The sequence below is a fragment of the Desmodus rotundus genome, chromosome 3 (assembly GCF_022682495.2).
Source record: "Desmodus rotundus isolate HL8 chromosome 3, HLdesRot8A.1, whole genome shotgun sequence".
Taxonomy (NCBI): Eukaryota; Metazoa; Chordata; class Mammalia; order Chiroptera; family Phyllostomidae; genus Desmodus; species Desmodus rotundus.
Window position 1 is genome coordinate 196989729 of NC_071389.1, and position 20750 is coordinate 197010478.

A 20750-nucleotide genomic window follows, 5' to 3' on the forward strand; every position below is an offset into this window, starting at 1 on the left:
CTCAATGGATTGAGTGCCGGCCTGCAAACCAAAGGGTGGCAGGTTCAGTTCACGGTCAGGGCACGTGCCTGGGTTGCGGGCCAGGTCCCCAGTTGGGGGTGTGCAAGAGGCAACTGACTGATATATCTCTCACACATTAATCTTCCCCTCTCTTTTTCCTTCTCCTCCCCTCTCTCTGAGAAGTAAATAAATAAAATCTTTTTAAAAAATTAAAAAAAAAATAGGGTCAGGTGTAGACCCAGAGCCTCTGGCTCCTAATCTGATACTCTTTTCCCCTTAACTTACTGGGTATAAGTGGAACTCTTCCCCTTCCCTGAAGGCCTCAGGTTTGGCATAAGCTTTGTGAGTGGTGGGAGGCAAAGTGTGAGGTCCAGCCATGGCTGCTGGGCCGTGTGGGCCGCCCAGTTGAGTGGGCAGCAGCAGGAAGTCATCAGGACGCCCCAGGGTGGGTGGTTGAGAGTTGACTTGCACTGACCTCAGTCTGCATGGGGAGAATGGGGCATGTGAGTGTTGGCAGGGGCTGCATCTCCCCCAGGGTCAGGCTTGGACTGCCATTTTGGCCCTGATGAGGAAGAGGGGGTGAGACCTACAGGGGAAGGGGTGTGAAAAGAAGGGGACCAGTGAGAGGCTAGAGGCAGTGATACGGGTTTCTGTTCTCGAGAGCTGACAGCCATGCCTCTCTTAATGGAGTGAGAGCAAGCGCTAGTGCAGCTAATGGGCAAGGCGTTAGCACAGTAGGGTAAGGAGGTCTCCAGTACCTGGGGAGGTTGTGGGTGGAGGGTGGGGCAGGTTGGGTGAGGGGGCTGCTGGTTCGGATCCTCTGTCTTTGTGGGGCCGACAGCACAAGGGAGTTGTTGGTGGACAGAGAGAAATAGAGGGTTCAAGATGAGACTGGCTGCGAACTTGAGCTGTTAACACTGCTCTGCTGAACCTCCACTTCCTCTTGGTTGTTTTATTAAGTGCCAGGGATACAATGAGGATTAAGTGGTGCAAAATATATATAATAGATGCTCATCAGATAACAATTAATTTGCTGAAAAAAGAATCCTTTAAAAAAAATCCCTGCCATCTCTTGTTATGTTGTCATTCACTTATTCCTCAACTAACTTTCGAGTACCTAATAAGTGCCAGGTTCTGTGCCGTGTGCTGGAGGTGCCACAGTGAGCAGGACCATTCCATCCCCACCCTCGTGGAGCAAAAGGTCCCCTCCCTGCCCTCTGTCAGGGTGTCCATGTGCACAGAGGGGAGTGCTATGTGTGGGCAGGGGATTGTGCAGATGGTACCAGGCAACCCCTTCCATTCCCCCCAGATTGAACCGGCCCCTGACCCTCTCTGAGAAGATTGTGTATGGACACCTGGATGACCCGGCCAATCAGGAGATCGAGCGGGGCAAGACATACTTGCGGCTGCGGCCTGACCGGGTGGCCATGCAGGACGCCACAGCCCAGATGGCCATGCTGCAGTTCATCAGCAGTGGGCTGCCCAAGGTGGCCGTGCCATCCACCATCCACTGTGACCATCTGATCGAGGCCCAGGTCGGGGGTGAGAAAGACCTGCGTCGGGCCAAGGTGAGCTGATGGTTTTGTGGGGGCAGTGGGTGTGGCCTAGGATGAGAGGCAAAGCCCTCACACTGGGCATGCCTCCAGATTCTACTGGGCTCTTTCTTTGGGTTAGTCTTTTTTTTTTATTGTTTTTGTTCTTTTCTAATTCTTAGAATATTTTTTGCTCATTGTGAAGATGTTAGAAAATACAGAGAAAACCTAAAATCATAATCATCCTTAATCTTACTACAGTCAAGGTATTTGTTTTCCTGGTCCTTTTTCTGTTACATTTGAAAAATGACGCAGGCATCAGGTTCTGGTGAGCACTGCCAATTGCTCTGGAGAGCGTGGTTTAAATTTTCCATTCTGCCAGCATCATGTGTGTGCTCGCTCATTCCTGTCTGACCCCCAGAGGCCCTATCAGGGAGGTGGGCTGATGGCTGTGTTGTAAATTTGAGGCAACCAAGGCACTGTGCCGTCGAGTCCTATAGCCTCATGGCTGGGGGCAGGGGCATATGACTGGCCTCCTTTGGCGGCTTTGTTCTTCTGTTTTGCTTAACGAGATACAAGGGACCGTGTACCATGCTGAATTCCCCACTACCCATCCTCATGAACCAAGTCCCAGCTCCTTCCCAGGCTCCACCTGAGGTACCTTTGTGTGTGCTTACTCTTGGCAATAGCAGGTCTCTCCCAGATCTGGGCACCACCCTCTCCACCCCCTGCAATGGAAGTGGGCGCCCTTCGTGGGGGGCTGTTGGCAGGAGCTGAATGCTGGCAGGCCCTTGGCCGGGCTGGGCACAGAGCGTGGCATGCTATTGAAAGTGCTGCGGCTCCCGGGGTCAGCACAGCTCAAAGAGCCCCCAAGGCCCATGGGAAACGCTCAGGACAGCTTTCCCATTCAAGGCCTTTCTCCCCACCCTGGCGTGCCAGTTTGTGTCCTTTGTGTCCTGGTTGCACAGCGGCTTTTTCCACTCAGCTGCTTTTTCCACTCAGCTGCTGGTGGTTCCCATGTTAGCACGACAGCGGTGATGGTGATGCCACAGGGGTGCCTGTGTTGCCAGGAACTGGTTGTGGTCAGGAACTGGGGCCTTGTCACCCCTGTGGGTGACTGCCCACAGCAGGACCACTGCTTCAGGGTCTGGCCCTCCCCTCACTTTGTGGATTCAGAATATACCTTCTGGAGATGAGAGTCACAGAGTCATAGGATTTCAGAGTTCATTCCCTCATTTATTTAACAAATGTTTATTGAACATTAATTATGTGCAGGACGCCATGCTAGGTGCTAGAGATGCAGTGTGAACCGGACAGGCCCTGCCGTCGTGGCTCTGAGAGTCTAGTAGGAAAACAGAGCTATCACACAAATAGGTAATTGCCAGTATGTATATGTTACGAAGGGAAAGCACAGGACTCTGAGAAGAAAAGAAGGAAGGTGTCTAATCTGTACTTTTGGGGAAAAGGACACCTCTTTGAGGATGTAACATGTAGGCTGAGACCTACCTGCGCAGATAAAATGATGTTAACTGGAGGAAGAACATTCTGGAGTGTGTGAAGGCCCCAAGGCAGGAAGCAACTGCATGCATTTGTGGAATGGAAAGCCGGTGCTGTTGGGCTGGAGCTCTGTGTAGAAGAAGGTGGGGAGGAGGTGGGCCGGGGCAGGTGTGGACAGGGCCTTGAGGGCCAGGGGTACCATCCTAGGAGTCGTTTAAGGGTTTAGGCAGGAGAGGGATATGGTCGGATTTACATGATTGGGGCCCAGAGAGGCAGAGTAACCTGTCCAGGGTCACACAGACAGCCAGAGGGATCTAGGCTGAGTTCAGGCCGAGCCACTGTGGCCTCTTCCCCGACTTGCACGGGCACACGTACATATTTACCCAGACACACGACCGCTTGCCTCCTGCCCTTGGTGCCAGTTTTATAAGTGACTGATTTGTAAACGAAGAAGCCAGTATTAATAATTAATCACAAAGAGACCACTCTGGGGACCCAAGTTCTTTGTCTGCTTTTTTTTTTTTTTAAACCTGGAAGAACCAAATGGGCCCTGAGAAGGATGTGTTGCTGGTCTGGAGTTTGGGTGAAGGGAGTTACATGGTCTTGAGGGGATTCTGTTGAAGGCCCAGGGGAGCTGACAATGGTTCCCTCCTCTACCTTGGAGTGTGCCCAGAGGCTGGCAGGTCTCATTTCCTAATGCTGCCTTCAGGACTCTGTGCCGTCCGTAGTGGTCCTGTCCCTTTTGACACTGGTGTCTCACCTGTCCAGGGGCAGGCCATGGCTTCCAGGTAAACCCTGGCCTCACATCAGTGTGCTAGGAAGCCTGCCCTACCCTCTGAGGAAGCTGCCTTCAAATTACAGACAGATTGGGTATAGCCCACCCCTTTGTTTTGTTAAAACCCACATAACAGAGCATGGTCCGTTTGGCAGTCCTTCTTTTGGTGACCGTCATACATGTTACAAAGTATTGAGCATCTCTGCCATGTGCGATGCTGGTCTGGGTGTACTGAGATACAGGGAGGTGGCATTATTTTATATCAGAATGTCGCTCTCAGGCTCTGGGGTTGAACAGGCCTGGTTTCAAACCCTGGCTTTTATCTTTAACTCTCTGTTTTTGCGTCTGTAAAATGGGCTTGATGACAGCATCTCTCCCCTCATGTGGTGGCTGGGAGGGTGTTCAGCATGATGCCATTTCCGTAGCTGGGCATTCACTCAGTAAATAATAGCCAGGGTCACAGATGAGGCGTCTGAGGCTCAGGTGGAGAAGCAGCACCACCATCCTGGTGCACCCCTCACTGCTGGCCTTGGTGGAGGACTGAATGCCAGAGGCCCCTTAGAGGTGACGTAGCCCAGTTCCTTCTACAAATAAAGAAACTGAGACCCAGGGTGGGGAAGGAACTTGTTCTGGACCCACTCCCTGGCCAGGAGTCACAGAACTGGGGCTTTCTCTCTGCTCCCTGCTTTTCTCCCAGGCCTGCCAGCTGAAACTGGGCCAACATCCAAGCCCTTGGGATGTTTGTAGAAGGCCTCCAGGAGAGGGCTGTCCTCACAGTGTCAGTGTTTCATTCACTGGGGTGGTGGGGTAGAGGGAGGCGGGCATGAGCAAAGGTCGTCCCAGACACAAACTGTGTTACTAATGCTCTGGTTATTGATTTGTCTCAATAGGACATAAACCAAGAAGTGTATAATTTCCTGGCAACTGCAGGTGCCAAGTATGGTGTGGGCTTCTGGCGGCCTGGCTCTGGAATCATTCACCAGGTAAAGCAGGACTTGGCCTGCCTTTTGTGGAGGGGGTGGCGGGGTGCTCCTAGGGAACCAGAGAGCTCCTCCAGGCCTGTGGGAGCAGGGGGCTCGGGATCAGGGAGGGGGAATTTGATTATGTCGACATCTCAGTCAGCCCTTGGGCTCCTCTTCCATTTTTAAATTAATTTTTATTATGTCAAGTTACACATTCTCACTCGCCATGTAAATTAAAATAGTCCCTTCTGACCACTTTAGTAACCAACATTTTAAGTTTGACATGTTTCAAAAACAAAAACAAACCAAGCAAACAACAGAATGGGAATAGAACCACAGAAATGGAGATCACATGGAGGGTTATCAGCAGGGATGGGGAGGAGGGAGAATGGGGGAAAAGGTACAGGGAATAAGAAGCATAAATGGTAGGTACAGAATAGACAGGGGGAAGTTAAGAATAACATAGGAAATGGAGAAGCCAAAGAACTTACATGTACAACCCATGTACATGAACTAAGGGGGTGTGGAATGTGGGTAGGAGAGGGGTGCAGGATGGAGGGGGATAAAAGTGAGAAAAATAATGGGATGACTATAATAGCATAATCAATAAAATAGTCTTAAACAAAAAAGATCATTGAATGTAGAGGCTGGTTTGGGGATAGTAGCAAGAGGACGTAATAATTGTCAAGTACAACATGTAAATCCAAGAGTCTTCTCTTTTACTTGTGAGGTAGTGTGATTTAATGTAAATATATTACTAATACTTTTTAAAACATTTTTTTTAACTTAAAAAAAATTATTTTTAGAGAGCAGGGAAAGGAGGGAGAAAGAGAGGGAGAGAAACATCAGTGTGATGTTGCCTCTTGCATGTCCCCTACTTGGGACCTGGCCTGCAACCCAGGCTTATGCCCTGACTGGGAATCAAACCATGACCCTTTGGTTTGCAGGGCTGCGCTCAACCCACTGAGCCACACCAGCCAGGGCATATATTATTAATACTTACCAAAAAAACCATTTATTGAGTCTTGCTTTAAAAAAAAGTGTGATGTGTTCCTTCTTCTAAGCATTATAGTATTGTATCATTTTTTGTTTTGCTTTTTTCCCACAAGTGCTACTCCTTGCCACATGAATAGCTAACAAGATGGGAGCATCCTACAGGTAGTAGCATCCTCACGACCCTGTGAGGTGGGTGGTTTCATTAGCCAGGCATTACCGAAGAAGAAATGGAGGCCCTGGGAAGTTAATCTACTTACCCAAGGACACCCAGCTTGCCGACCGAGAGAGCCCAGACTCACACCAAGGCGTCTGGCCCTGGTGCTGGTACCCCACTGTGTGCTGCTCCTGGGCACCTCCCCTCAGGGCGCAGCACTTTGTAGGATGGAGGTGCCATAGGCCACGGGGCCGTGTTGGCCAGGAGTTCTTCCAGGGTCTCTCCTGGGTCTCGTGGTTGGCAGTTTTGTTTCTGTGAGTGTGTTTGTGTATGTGTGTCTGGGGAGGTAGTCACTTAGCTTTCATTAGAGGACCACTGGCCTGGTTTGTGGGATGTGCTCCGGTTTGTGTGTCTATTTGCAATCCGCCCTACATGTGAAACCTGCCTCTTTGCACCTTTCCAAGGTGACCCTTCTCCCTACCTCCATCCCAGGCCTCACTTCCCAGGACTCCTTCAAGTGCGCTGAGTCAGGCTGTAATCTGACCCTGTGGGCAGCCAGCACCGCCCCTTCTGAAACAGCCCACGGGTCACTGCTCTGCCCTTTCCAACCATCGCCCTCGCCAGCACAGGGCTGCCTGGGAATAGCAGGTCACAGCCTGCGGGGGCCAGAAAGCCTCTCTCAGCAGCAGGGCCAGGGAGGATGGAGGCCCAGCCTAGGCCTTTGGTTGCTAAGGGCATCCCAATCCAGGTGTCCCCTGTTCCACCTCAGTTCCACTTCAGTACAAATGCCCAGGCCTGTTTGGAAGCTCCTGGGCCAAAGTTTGGGGCTGTGAGTGACAGCAGCTCACACCTGCCACTGGCTACCAGCTGAGCATACAGCCTGGTATATCTGTTCCTTTAAAAAGAAAATTCTAGCCCTGGGTGGTGTAGCTCAGTGGATTGAGCGTAGGCCTGCGAACCAAAGGGTTGCTGGTTTGATTCCCAGTCAGGGCACATGCCTGGGTTGCAGGCCAGGTTCCTGGTGGGTGGCGCAGAAGAGGCAACCACACACTGATGTTTCTCTTTCTCTACTTCTCCTTCTCTTTCCTTCTCTCTAAAAATAAATAAATTAAAAAAAAGAAAATTCTAGGGATCATGTGATCCTGTGCAGCTTTACTTTTCTCTCCCCTTTGGTGACTGGCCATGAGCAGCTATTAATCCACCACGTCCCAGCCAGACCTTACCTCCTTTCCCTCCCCATTGAATGCCCTGGCAAGTCTGTTCCACATCTCCACCTTCTGGTGACCTGCCAGCCCTCCCCCCTGCCCAGCATTGGTATTCTCTTGTGGGACACCTTCATAGTATGACCCCAGTGTGCCAAGAGCTTTCCCTGTCCCTGTCCCCATAGAGCATGTGGCCCAGTGGCTCATTCTTCTCTAGCCCTGGAGCCAGGGTAGTACAGAATAGGTCCTCAGTGTATGTGTGTGTTGTGTGGATGAACGGCTGTATTTCCAGCTTTATGTTTAGATGTTAGTTGAGCCCAAAATATACTTCTCTCACCATCATCCCCTACCCCCATTCCCTCAGCCATATCCAGCTGACTGCTGAGGTCACCGTTACAACCAGCTTCATTGTGACACTTTCTGCAGTCCATGGGTCTGCACTAGCCTCTCCCTTCTAGACGTGGACTACACTGAATCCTGTGTATCTGGTCTTCATGGATCAGTCTTTCACAGCCTTGAGGAAATTTAGAGATTAACTAGTTTTAAAGTTTTGTACATGGCTGATGTGGCTGACGCAGGGAGGGCTGGAGAAATAAAACCATTAACCAGAGTCAGCTCCAACAGTTGTTAGAGATTTCCTCTGTGCTGGCTGGTTCTCCCAGCCAGCTGCCAACTTCTGGGGAAGGAACCAGATATTCTAACTTTCTGCATTCCCAAGAGAAGACCCCTCGTACCTTGCTGAGTCTACTGGGCAGGGGCCCAACCCAGGGAAGAGGCCCTGGGGTTTCTGTGATGTTGCAGGGAGTCTGCCCTCCATTCAGTGGATCTTGGCAAGTCATAGAGCCTTCTTGTCTCTGATCTCATTTGTCCTCCCCAACACCCCTCTGCATGTGTTGGGGGGTAGTTCCATCCGACAGATGGGCAGCAGAAACTCGGATAATGGATCGTGCCACAAAATAATAAATAAAATAATGCACCTCCCAGGCACTATTACAGCTTAATGTACGTGATCTCCCTGAGTCATCACTGTGATCCAGTGAGGGGAGTGCTACTGTCCACCTCTTCTGTGCATGAGGAAACAGGCTGGGAGAGGTGGAGTGACTTGCCTCAGGGCCCACAGCTACCGTGTGGGCGGTGGGGCCAGAGCTCAGACTCAGCACACAGACTCCCGGCCTGCCCAGTCGTATCCTAAAGCCCTCAGAGCGTCCGCCACCTCCGGGCCACACTGGGAGGGCTGACCCTGTGCCACCATCGGATGTGGGGGAAGTGCTCACTGCCAGCACCTTCCCAGCGAGGAGGAGTGTTGATAAGGGAGCTCCGTGCCATGGGAAAGGTGATGAGACAAGTCACCGTTTCCCTTGAGCAAGCCACTTCAATTCTCGGAGCCACCACCAGCCTGCTGGGGTGGGAAGACATCGCCTGCACTTAAGCGCAGCGGTGGAAAAGCTCACGGCCGGTGCTCCCTTTGGGCCCCAGCGCTTCCTTGTGGGGGTTGGTGCCAGGTCACGAAAGAATTGTCTGCCCTGATGAGAAGCCAGATAGGCACACTCTGCACGTCCACCACGTGAGGCGGGGACTGTCATCAGGAGCACCTTTCAGTGGTTATGCTTGTCCCAGGCCTGTCACAGATACATCCTTGTATCCCAGTTTATTTAGATGGTTCTCACCACTATCGGTATGGCCAAGAGGGTGGGGTGTTCTCACCACTGTGCCCACAAATGAGGAAACTGAGGTGCAGGGAGGCACTTCCAAGCCCAAGTCAATCAGCCAGGAACCGTCAGAGCCATTCACAAGCCCTAAGGCCGCCTCTCTACCAAGTCTCTGCCTCTTCTGGGCCCCATTGGAGGGGCCCCAGCCTGGAGGGGTGCCTGGGAATGGCCCAATGGCCCATTGTCAGAAGGGGGCAGTTTTGCAGATCCCTTTTGGGCCCTACATTCTCTGCTGAAGACTTTTAAAGCTTAAGATCTTGGATTCTTTTCCAGATCATTCTAGAAAACTATGCATACCCTGGGGTTCTTCTGATTGGCACTGATTCCCATACCCCCAATGGCGGTGGCCTGGGGGGCATCTGTATTGGAGTTGGGGGTGCTGATGCAGTGGACGTCATGGCTGGGATCCCCTGGGAGCTGAAGTGCCCCAAGGTAAGGGGTAGGGAAGGGCTCGCTCCTCAGTGGCTGTGGAGGGGTGGTCAGTGGGGATGAATGGGAGATGTGGAACCTGGAGGGGATGCATGATTAGATGAACCTCACACCTCTTTGGGAGGGAGGCAGGGAGAAGCAGGCAGAAATGGGGAATGCAGCAGGGGAGGTTCCTGGTTGGCACGTGGCACTCAGGGCCTATGATTGCTGTCTTGCCTCACCTATTCAGGTGATTGGTGTGAAGCTGACGGGCTCGCTCTCTGGTTGGACCTCACCCAAAGATGTGATCCTAAAGGTGGCGGGCATTCTCACAGTGAAAGGTGGCACGGGCGCTATTGTGGAGTACCACGGGCCTGGCGTAGACTCCATCTCCTGCACTGGTGAGGGAGGCGCCATGTGACATGGCCCTCAGTCTGCGTGGGGCCTGATAGGGCCTGTAGTTGAGCTGTAGAAGCAGTGACTGGCCTTCCCTTGAGAATCTGTCGTTTGGGGACTTGGGGCGGACACTTAGAGGCAGAGGGGAGTTGGTTAGTCCAGGTCCCCATTGAACAGGAAGGGATTGAGGCCCCTCAAGGAGGGTGGGCTACCCTGCTGAGCAGAACAGGCAGTCCAGAGCTGGAACTTGGCTTGTAGAGGCTGAATCCTGTGTTCTCTTCGCTCCATACAGCAGCTACTCTTGAGTGCCAGACGCTGCACTCTGGCTGCATGGCCTCCCTTCCCTAGCCCTGGCTTGAACCTGGGCCACAGGGAGGAGTCTGCCCACTGCCACGAGGTGGCCGTGTGAGTGAGGGAAGCAGTGATGCCCACTCCCTGGTGTGGAGATGGTGAGCACATCTAGTAGGTGCGTGGGGCCCACACCAGTGCTCAGCCAGCCCCACGGGCTCTGTTCCTCTGCAGGCATGGCGACAATCTGCAACATGGGCGCAGAAATCGGGGCCACGACTTCAGTGTTTCCTTACAACCACAGGATGAAGAAATACCTGAGCAAGACAGGCCGGGCAGGTGAGCCGGCAGGGGCAGTGGGGTGGAGCGCGGGTAGGGAAGAAAGCCGTCAGCTGCATCTTTCCCTTTGGGGCAGGGGTCCTAAATCCCGGTGTCTCCAGCCTGGCTTTGGGAGCTCTGAAAAGCCCCTAAAAGGGTAAGAAAGTTAAGTGTGTATTACTCTTTAGCAGTCGGGTGTCTTTAGTTCTCACCAGCCTCTCGAAGGGACTGGCATCCAAGTTTGAGATATCCCTGCCTCAACTGGAATTTCGGTTCACCGAGAGGGTGGCTGATGAGTCGTCTTGGCCTGGTCCCTGGTGCCCCCTGCAGGAAGCTCTGGAAATGACATGGATCTGCTTCTGTTTACAATTCCTGCCCTAACAAGGAGAGCAGGACAAACATTTGGACCAACAACCTCTTTCCCAGCCTCCCTCACAACTTCCCTGAGGTTCTAGCTTGGCTTCTCTGAAGCTCAGAGTGGGAAATGGGGCTTGCGGGAGGGATCGTCGGAGCCTTCGAAGGGAGGTGAGCGAGGGCGATGGGTGGGGCCCGAGGCCAGGCAGCTGTGGGGAGAATGTGGCGGTTTGCTTGGTTTGCTTCTGGGCTCTGGGCACTTGAATCCTTCCCGGAAGGCCCTTCCCTCCTTTCCATCACCTAGTAACGTCTCCTTCAAAACTCGGCATTTCTCATCTCCTCCAGGAAGCATACCCTGACTCTGAACCTCAGTCAGTGCTTCTCCCGTGTGTCCCCATGTTCCTGTGCATCTGTCATACCATATTGTCACTTCTGGCTCACTGATAGCCCCTCCTCTAGGCTGTAGCTCTGGAGGGCAGGGCAGTGTCCTGGGCTGTCGTTTTGTTTCTTTGTTTGCTGTCAGGGCTCAGGGCCTGTCATTAGGCAGGTGCCGGCTCACTGTGGCTCGGATGGATAGATGGTTGGATGGATGGATACGGTCTCGTAACCAATTTCTGTCTCACACGCTTCAGTCTCCCTTCCTTGTTGATTTCAGACATTGCCAACCTAGCTGAGGAGTTCAAGGAACACTTGGTACCTGACCCTGGGTGCCACTATGACCAACTGATTGAAATTAACCTCACCGAGGTGAGGAAGGCATTGGGTTTGAGGGGTTTCTGAGGGTGGAGAGTTCAGGCCCCATTTGGTGTGCCCTGGGGAGGTCAGGGAGGGCTCTGGCCTGTGCGCCAGCAGGGCTCTTGGGCCCGGGGTTCCCCAGTGCCCCTGCCGACTACTGCCTGAGTCGGGCTGCAGGAGGGCTACATGGCCAAGGGGAGAGCAGAAGGGACTGTGGCTGGTGATTCAGAAACTGGCCCAATTTGCCCTACCTTGGCTTGAGCAAAAGCCAAGATTACGTCCTGGAGTTTGCTTCACTGTCAAGAGTTCAGAGGTCAAGGCCTGAGATTCCCAGGCCTGAGTAGGGTGTGGCGCCCTGAGACCTGCAGACCAGGCCAGAGGACAGGCAGGCTGCAGGAACGGAAGCAGCAGGGGAGAGTGGTCAAGGGTTTCGGCCCTGAAGCTAGTCTGCAGGAATTCAAATCCTGGCTCTGCCACTTAAGCCTGTGACCCTGGGCAAGTCAGTCAACCTCTGCAGATCTCACTCTACCATGTGTAAAAGCTAAGGTGGTCATGGGTATTGAATGAGCTCATTCATGTCATACCAATTGCTAACATGTATTGAGTGCTTTCTGAGTGCCAGGCACCTTGCCAAGTGCTCCATGTTTGTTGATGAGTATTATCGCACATACAGCATCTGGCCTTGAGTCCGCTGGTCATAAGACTCCCAAAGCACCGGAGTATGGGACATAATGGACTTAGGAAGCCGGCAGCCTTGATTCACTCCATGCTTCTGCCGTCTCCTAGTTATGTGACCTTGAGCAAGGCACTATGGAAGACTGGAGAGAAACATGAACCTGGCAGGGCCGGAAGGATCCCAGGAGCTGTGCCTGGGAGGACTTTTGAACCTAAGAACAGTAGTTGGCTTCCCGGGCCCCCTGTAGGCGCTTGGCGAGCAGGAGCCAGACAACCTCTGAAGAAGAGAGGCTGTCCACACTCCGAGATCTGTTCTCTCCCCCCTCTTCCTGCTTCTCATGACTTCCTCTCTCCAGCTGAAGCCGCACATCAATGGGCCTTTCACCCCTGACCTGGCACACCCTGTGGCAGAGGTGGGCGCTGTGGCAGAGAAGGAAGGATGGCCCGTGGACATCAGAGTGGGTGAGCACCTTGCGCTCTGTCGGGTTCATGGGCCTCAGGGCCCACAGGTCTGCCCAGGGCTGCGGACAGCCTGCCTGTGCTCACCGGCTGTGAGCTGCCTGTGCTTCGTAAGTGTACCAGGCACCTTCCGAAATGGTTCAGTTTTTCTTCATGGCTTTTTAGAGGAACTTTTTCTGGGCATAAAAGAAAAACCTTCATTGTAAAACACCCCTAATCTCAGCCCCAACCAGAAACCAGCTCTAGGAGCTCTTTGGGAGGTACGCCGTTTCCGTGCGCACACACACATTGAGGCGTGGCTCTCTGTCTTACAAACATTTCATCGTGTTGCCCGGGGTGCCTGGTCTCACTTCACATATACGGTCACACTGGCGTGTTGGTACCACTAGCACCTGCCGTTGTCACAGTACAGCGTGGCTGAGAAGAGCATGGACCTGGAGCCAGGTGGCCTGGGTCTGAATCTGCCTCTGCCACCTGGTAGTTGAGTGACCATGAATGAGTAACTTCACCTCCCCATCCTGGTTCCCTGTCTGTAAAATGGGGGTGATGATCGTGTTTCCGCATTGAAGTTCTTTGGGGAGAGTGACGATTTACTGTGTGAAAAGAGCTTCCACAGTGCGGGGCACAAGGCACGCTATAACGTGTCGCCCGTATTAGCTGAAGCGCACACAGTGTGTGGTGGTTTAACAGTCAGAACGTACACAGCTGAATTGGTGAAGTCTGCCTCGATATCTGTAGACAGCACGATGTCGTCCAGTTTTTATTGACTTTCTTAATAACTGGTAGACTTTTTTAAAAGAACTCTTTTTTTTCCCCTGATTATAAACCAACTTTAAAAATCCAGAGAATTCTAGAAAGTCTAAAAGAAGAAAATCAGTCCTGGCTGGTATAGCTCAGTGGGTTGAGCGCAGGCCTGTGAACAAAAGGGTTGCTGGTTCAATTCCCAGTTGGGGCACATGCCTGGGTTGTGGGCCAGGTCCTCAGTAGGGTGTGAAGGAGACAACCACACACTGATGTTTCTCTCCCTCTCTTTCTCCTTCCTTTCCCCTCTCTCTAAAAATAAATAAATACAATTTTTAAAAAAGAAGAAGAAAATCAGCATCTCCTATAAGCCCTCACCCAGCGGTGGTCTCTCCATGTTTCCTTGGGCCCGCTGATGTGCACACACGTGCAGTGGTTCTGTTCGTGTAAGAGTAAAGGCGTGTCCAGCAGCCACGCTGCCTTCCCTTAATGGCTGGGTCATGAGTAGCCTGTTCTTCACTGTTGGACAGTTAGGTTGCTTCCGACTTGTCTCTATTAGGAACAGCCCCTGACCCAGCATCAAGGGTGAACACTTGACCAGGTCTGGATAGTTTGAGGTCAGGTGGAGACCTCTGGTCACTGTCTCCTCCTGACTCCTGCCCTCCCCCCCTCCACAATGCACCAGGTCTGATCGGCAGCTGCACCAACTCCAGCTATGAGGACATGGGGCGTTCGGCAGCTGTGGCCAAGCAGGCGCTGGCTCATGGACTCAAGTGCAAGTCCCAGTTCACCATCACACCAGGCTCTGAGCAGATCCGTGCCACCATTGAGCGGGATGGCTATGTGAGTGCCCATGTGTCCCTACCCCTGGCTCCCACCTGCTGAATAATGTGGCTTCAGGACAGGACGAGCCAGAGCCTTCTCGGCTAGGGCTTGTGCAGGGCCCGGCAGCTACCCCAGGCTTCCAGTACAGCTCTTCAGCCCTCAAGCGGTGGAACCACCCTTCCTTGCCCGACAGGTCCCTGTCTCCCTTTCTCCCCTGCAGGCACAGGTCCTAAGGGATGTGGGCGGCATCGTCCTGGCCAATGCCTGTGGTCCCTGCATTGGCCAGTGGGACAGGTGAGAGGCATGTCTTTGGTAGGACAGTCCCTTGAGTATGGAGCCCCAGATGTTGAAGGGAGACATCATTGGGGCAGAGGGAAGAGACTTGAGCTTCAGGCAGAATTGGGAAGTTGGGCTGGGAAGAGAAGCAGGAGAGCCCTGCAGCAGTACTGAGCGGGCCACCTGGCCAAAGCCTCAGCCAGTGGGAGGAAGGCGAGGATACCTCACCCTAATGGACACTACAGGGGCTCTCTCAGCCATTCGAAGGGAGCGGTGGCCCAGGTCAGCACAGTCAGGCTGTGGTCTGGGCTCTGCCTCCACCTTACATGCGGTCTCGGGGAACCTCAGTGATCTGCAGGGTTCCTGTTCTGTCTGTGGGAGTCCCACAGTGGAGGCCCGTCTCGGGGTCTTTCTGTTACCCCTTCTCTAGAGAGCTAGGCAGAATGGGCCAGGTGATGAAGCCAGACATCCCTAACCCTGTCCTCTGACCTGGCAGAAAGGACATCAAGAAGGGGGAGAAGAACACAATCGTCACCTCCTACAACAGGAACTTCACGGGTCGCAACGACGCAAACCCAGAGACCCACGCCTTTGTCACATCCCCAGAGGTGAGATGGCCTAGCCAGGCCCTAGCCTGGGACTGCCTTGGGGGACCCTGCCCCTGGCCAGTTAGGGGAGGTAGGGGCACATGGGACGTGGGGCCAGGGCACCTGACCCACAGGCCTGCTCTGGGAGTGTTGGCATTGCAGGGCAAGGGGTTATGGGAGTAGAAACCAAGAGTCACTGGCCTTGCTGGCACCAAGCATCGTGCTCCCTGCATACCCCCTGCCTGGCCCCGACACGTCCCAGCCGCCAGAGGTGCTTGTTTAGTACAGTCCTGATCACAAACAGGAGCTTTGGAATTAGCACCTGAGACACATGCCAGCCCTGCCTCTACCCAGCCACGTGGGCTTGGCCAGGTCACTCTTTTCCGTGCCCCAGGACCCTGTCAGGAGTATGTGGGCAAGCACAGAAAGCCCTGGCACTACCTCCAAGCCATGCTGATTCCTTGTTTTGATGAACCTAGAGCGAGCCCAGTGCTCCGGGTACTTTTGGGGGTTCAGTCTCCGCCATTGTCGGCATACAGCCAGTCTTTCTTGACTTGATTTTTTTAAAAAGATTTTATTTATTTTAGAGAGGAGAAGGACAGGAAGGAGAGAGAGAGAGAGACATCATTGTGGTTGTCTCTCATGCACCCCCAACTGGGGACTGGGCCCACAACCCAGGCATGTGCCCTGACTGGGAATCGAACCGATGACCCTTTGGTTCGCAGGCCAGTGCTCAATCCACTGAAACATACCAGTCAGGGCTTGACTTAATTTTTTAAATGAGTGTTTCTGAAACACTTGTTTGCTAAAAACGAGTGACGAGATGGCCTTTCATGTTTCCAGTGTGCTTCCCATGTAAGGACATTCTCATCCCAGCAGTGTTTCTGTGCCAGTACCTCTCCCAGTCCAGGGTGGCACCCCTATAGGAGAGGAGAGTGTACCCAGCTATGCCGGCCCTGCCCTGCGGGGCGCCGAGGTCCAGGCCCCAGTAGGGTGTGGGCGAGGCCCAGTTGCCCTCAGTTAATGAGTCCTCCGCAGACTAGCTCCAGCCCCTGCGGAGAACTTGGAAATTTCCTGGGCTTCACTCTGATCTAGGCTTTGGCTAGGGTTAGGGCACGGGAGTGGTGTTCGGTGCTGACCAACAAACTGGTCACCTCCATTTCAGATTGTCACAGCCCTGGCCATCGCTGGCACCCTCAAGTTTAACCCAGAGACTGACTTCCTGACAGGCAAGGACGGCAAGAAGTTCAAGCTGGAGGCTCCGGATGCAGATGAGCTCCCCCGCACGGTGAGCATCTGGGCATCTTGGCCCTGCCCGTCTTAGACAGGCTTGGGTGACACCTTTTGTGAGAGCTACTTTCGCTTCGGGCATGGGGAGCTCGTTTTCTGCACTCGAGGGGACTGAGGATTCTGCCGTACTCAGCATGTCTCTGTCTCCCGTAGGAGTTTGACCCTGGGCAGGACACCTACCAACACCCTCCCAAGGACAGCAGTGGGCAGAGAGTGGATGTGAGCCCCACCAGCCAGCGCCTGCAGCTTCTTGAGCCTTTTGACAAATGGGATGGCAAAGACCTGGAGGACCTGCAGATCCTTATCAAGGTCAGGAACATGGGGACGAGGGAGAACAGCCCCCGCCTGCCAGGGCCCTCTTCCCAGGTCACCAGAGAGGCCACGAGACCACGTGCCCTCCTCTGGGCACAGGGGAAGGAGCAGGGATGGTTGGGGGGGGGGGCAGAGAGGGAGGTTTGGCTGTAGAGGAGCCAGGGCATCTGTAGCCCAGAGTCCCCTTCTTCATGGCCCCGTGCCAATTGCTGTCTGGGGCTCTCAGCTGTCCGGCTATAACTGGTTAGTGCCACCTCTAGTTGGTGTAGGCAGTGAATGCACCACAAGAAGGGCAAGAAAGGCACATGTGACCCAGCACAGCAGGTCCCCACCCCTTGGACTTGACCAAACAGTCCCCAGAAGCCATTGATTGCTGTTCCCGTAGTTGGGCATCAGCGGTGTGGCCTGTGTTTGGGCGCTGAGCTGACACAGCCTTTGCAATGTGGCCAAACATGCAGGCCATGAATCTCTGCTGTTGACTAAGGGGTCTCCAGGCAGTGGCACCACCAGTATTAAGCCCACATGGTAGATGAAACTGATCAGTGGCTTGCCAGGACCCAGACACACCCCTTTGCTCCACTTTCTGAGTCCAGCATGAAGATTGTAACTGGCCTTCTAGCCTGGGTGTCTCTTACTGGGGGCTGAGGCCCCAAGGGTGAGTGAGCAGATGTATCTGTCCACTCAGTCTCACCACTGCCCCCTTTGAGTGTGCCCTTCCCTGGAGCTCTTACTCCCATGGCCTTTGAGAGGAGTGTGATGGCCTTGCCTGGGTCCTGGCTCTTGGCCTGCTGCCTGCCTCTGGAGGGATTCTCCCCTCAGCCCCCAGTCAAGGGCCACGGCCCAACCTCTGTCCTCTCTGCCCACCCATCCAAGGTCAAAGGGAAGTGTACCACTGACCACATCTCAGCTGCTGGCCCCTGGCTTAAGTTCCGCGGCCACCTGGACAACATCTCCAACAACCTGCTCATTGGTGCCATCAATATCGAAAACGGCAAGGCCAACTCCGTGCGCAATGCCATCACCCAGGAGTTCGGTCCTGTCCCCGACACTGCCCGCTATTACAAGGTGGGTCCCACTCAGCAGAGACAGGGGTGGGGTCCTCTGGTACCTCTTGGTGGCTGGGTGGGGCACAGTAGGTGGTCCAGGGAAGGGGTGCTCTCCACCCAGGAGCCCACATCTGAAGCTCTGCACTTGAACGATGGCCAGTGCCGTGGAGCAGTCAGCTCTACTGTATACCCGCTGCTCTGGGTTCTGTGCCCTCCCTGGGGCCCTCCACCCCAGCCAGCCTCGTGCTGAGCACCGATGGGGGCGTTGCACCTTCCCTTGCCCACGACAGACAGGGCCCATGTCTCATCACCTCTGTGTGCTCAGGGCCTTGTTTGGACCTGATTCACCTCTGCCTTCACCTGTCCTTGGGGAGCAGGTGACGAGGGGACTCTGCAGCCCCTTGTCCTATGAACCTCAGGAAGCCCAGGAGCACAGGCCCTCCTCCCTCATACCTCACCCCTCCCATGCCTGACAGAAACAAGGCATCCAGTGGGTGGTGATTGGAGATGAGAACTATGGCGAGGGCTCAAGCCGGGAGCACGCAGCACTGGAGCCCCGCCACCTCGGGGGTCGGGCCATCATTACCAAGAGCTTCGCCAGGATCCACGGTGAGCTGGAGCCCCAGCCCAGCCCCATCCGCTCTCCTCACCGGCATCCCAAGGTCACCAAGCCTGCTAGTGGCTGAGCTCGACCAGGGCCCAGGCTTTGCTGGCTGCTCCTGTCTTCCACACACACCACGCTCCACCTCTTCAGACTTGTGCTGAGTCTGACTCCCGTAGCTTCCTGTCTCTGGAAAGCACCAATCTTCCTTCCAAACTTGTGACCTAAATAGTGGAAATCCAGGGCTCACAGTCAAAGGGGTTTTTCCTGCTGGTGAACATCTATCAGGAAGGCTTCACAGAGACACGAGCACCCCCGCATGCTGGTGCGGGGCCCTAGCCCCAGGTCTGTCCTGAGTGGTAGGTCTAGGATGTGTCCAGAGCCCTAACTGAGCCTAAGAAAGGAAGCTCTCCAGCTGGTTAGGTTCTGCCAGGGAGCGAGGGCTGCCCACCGTGGCCTGATGTGCCTCTGCCTTCCAGAAACCAACCTGAAGAAGCAGGGCCTGCTGCCCCTCACCTTCGCCGACCCAGCTGACTACAACAAGATTCACCCCGTGGACAAGCTGACCATCCAAGGCCTGAAGGACTTTGCCCCTGGCAAGGTCAGGGGGCCAGGGAAGGAGGGCAGGCTGGCCATGCCATCTCCCCAAGGGCCCTCCTGATGGGGGAGTACAGGGGACAGCCACCTTGCTTCCCCTTCTACACCCCACCTCACCTGCACCTCTTCCCATGAGCCTTTGTTTCAGCTGGAAGGGCCCTTAAAATTCTCCATGCAGCCCCCCAGAGAGGGAGGAAGGTGCCTTCCCAGAGGGTGGAGCCAGCTCAGGCCCTCCTACTGTGCACTCATTAGCCCAGGCTTGGCACTGAGAGGCCAAGAGCTCATGCTCAGCAGGACGCACTTGGCCTCAGGAGTTATATTGTTCAGGTCTTACCGCTGCCACTTGGGCCCAGATCTGGCCTAGAACTTGGTTCATCTGCTGGCCCCCAAGGCCCCAGATGTGGTGCCCTGCCTTCCTGACCCTCGAGCAGAACCCAGGGCCATGTTGCTAAGGGCCACTCCACCCACACCTGCCTCCTCTCTTGCAGCCCCTGAAATGTATCATCAAGCACCCCAACGGGACCCAGGAGACCATCCTCCTGAACCACACCTTCAACGAGACCCAGATCGAGTGGTTCCGCGCCGGCAGTGCGCTCAACAGAATGAAGGAGCTGCAGCAGCAGTAAGGTCCCACCGGGCCACCATGGCCTGCCCACCACAGTCCACCCTGCTCCTCGGACTCAGCTCTGGTGGCACAAGTGCAGTTCGGCATGTCATCAGAACCACACCTGATCCGACCCGGCCGTGGCTCCCTGCACTGAGATGGTGTGGCCAGGTGTCCTGTCCTCCCCGCCCTCAGCCCACAGAGTGACCTGTGGTTGCAGGGTTGTTAATCTGCCTTCCTGTTCTCAATTGGTTCAGATCTTGAACCAACTCTATTTATTTTTGATGACAAGACTCCCATCTAAAGTTTTTCCCCTGTCTGATCATTTCACTGGTGGCCGAAGGATTTTAAAGAACCTTTTGGTCTTGCAAGGAAAAATAAGAATCCACATTCAGCAGCTGCTCCTGTGTGAGTGGTGGTGGCATTGTCACCTCCAGGGTTCACAGGGGTCTTTTCACAGGAGTCAGTGGAGGCCCTTGATGACCACAGTGCAGCAGGACCCAACGCTGCAGTAGAGATGTGTGCTGGCAGGCTCCCCACTTTGCAGCCCCTCTCCCTGCCCTAGCCCACTTCTGCCTGCAGGGCAGCCTCCCCTCCCTCCATCCCATCGTGCGCCTGGGGCTGGGCCCAGGTGGAGCACCTCAGGGGAGGTCCTTCCCCTCCTGTGCAGCTAAAGCTAGGCCCTGATGCTGCTTTGCCGGAACTGCTGTACCGCTGCTTCCCTTTCCCCCAGCATCCGGTCTTCCAAACTCAAGTAGGCACAGCTGCCATCTTCCACACAGGCCACCCTGTCCAAGGTCACAGCTAGTCCACGATGCTCACTGCCTCCTGGCATTACCCACACCTCCATGCTCCCATGCCAAGTGTGTGCCAAAAAGGCCAGGACAGGGGGCCCCTTCACCAAGACAAGACTTAACTATAAAACCAGTGTCCTGGTCCTGGCAGAACTGAGCAAAAGGGCCAGAGGAGCCTGGCAGAGCCATTCTGGTGAACAAACAATGGGGTGCTTGTCCTCCTATCAGGCTCTGGGGGTCCGTGGCAGACGCACAGGGTGCTCCTGATGTGGCCGTGATCTGAGAGTGACAGCTGTCCTCAGGCTTCCTACTCTGAGAGAGAGACAGCTGGTCATTTGCCCTTACCATGGGCCAGCAGAGCCCACAGCGTCCCCTTTCCATATGCTGGTGGGAAGGAAGGTGGTCCTTTACCCTCAGGCTCTTCCATGGCTCCAGGCAGCCACCCTAGGCCAGCCTCTCGCTCCCTGTATCACCTCAGGGAGCCATCAAGCTCAACCAGCCCAAACCCTGGCCTGAGGCAGCCTTGATCTCCCAGCCCCCAAGTTCTGCTACATGTAGGGGACCATCTGCACAAGTGATTTGAAGAGAGGAAGGACATGCTGTCCCAGCTGTGGCAA

General features: G+C 54.5%; 1 protein-coding gene across 1 annotated transcript in view; it reads left to right on the forward strand.

Annotated features, from left to right (window-relative positions):
* The window catches only part of ACO2 (aconitase 2), a 42964-nt gene extending 23315 nt beyond the window's left edge, over positions 1-19649 (forward strand). Inside the window, exons 3-18 of the mRNA XM_024579064.3 lie at positions 1310-1568; positions 4695-4787; positions 9101-9259; positions 9486-9636; positions 10154-10258; positions 11247-11338; positions 12358-12463; positions 13887-14044; positions 14247-14320; positions 14799-14910; positions 16055-16177; positions 16333-16488; positions 17365-17556; positions 18014-18146; positions 18618-18739; positions 19224-19649. Of these exons, the coding sequence (XP_024434832.1) occupies positions 1310-1568; positions 4695-4787; positions 9101-9259; positions 9486-9636; positions 10154-10258; positions 11247-11338; positions 12358-12463; positions 13887-14044; positions 14247-14320; positions 14799-14910; positions 16055-16177; positions 16333-16488; positions 17365-17556; positions 18014-18146; positions 18618-18739; positions 19224-19361 (2173 nt within the window). The 3' untranslated portion in view covers positions 19362-19649. The remainder of the gene's footprint in view (positions 1-1309; positions 1569-4694; positions 4788-9100; positions 9260-9485; positions 9637-10153; positions 10259-11246; positions 11339-12357; positions 12464-13886; positions 14045-14246; positions 14321-14798; positions 14911-16054; positions 16178-16332; positions 16489-17364; positions 17557-18013; positions 18147-18617; positions 18740-19223) is intronic.
* Positions 19650-20750: the final 1101 nt, after the last annotated feature.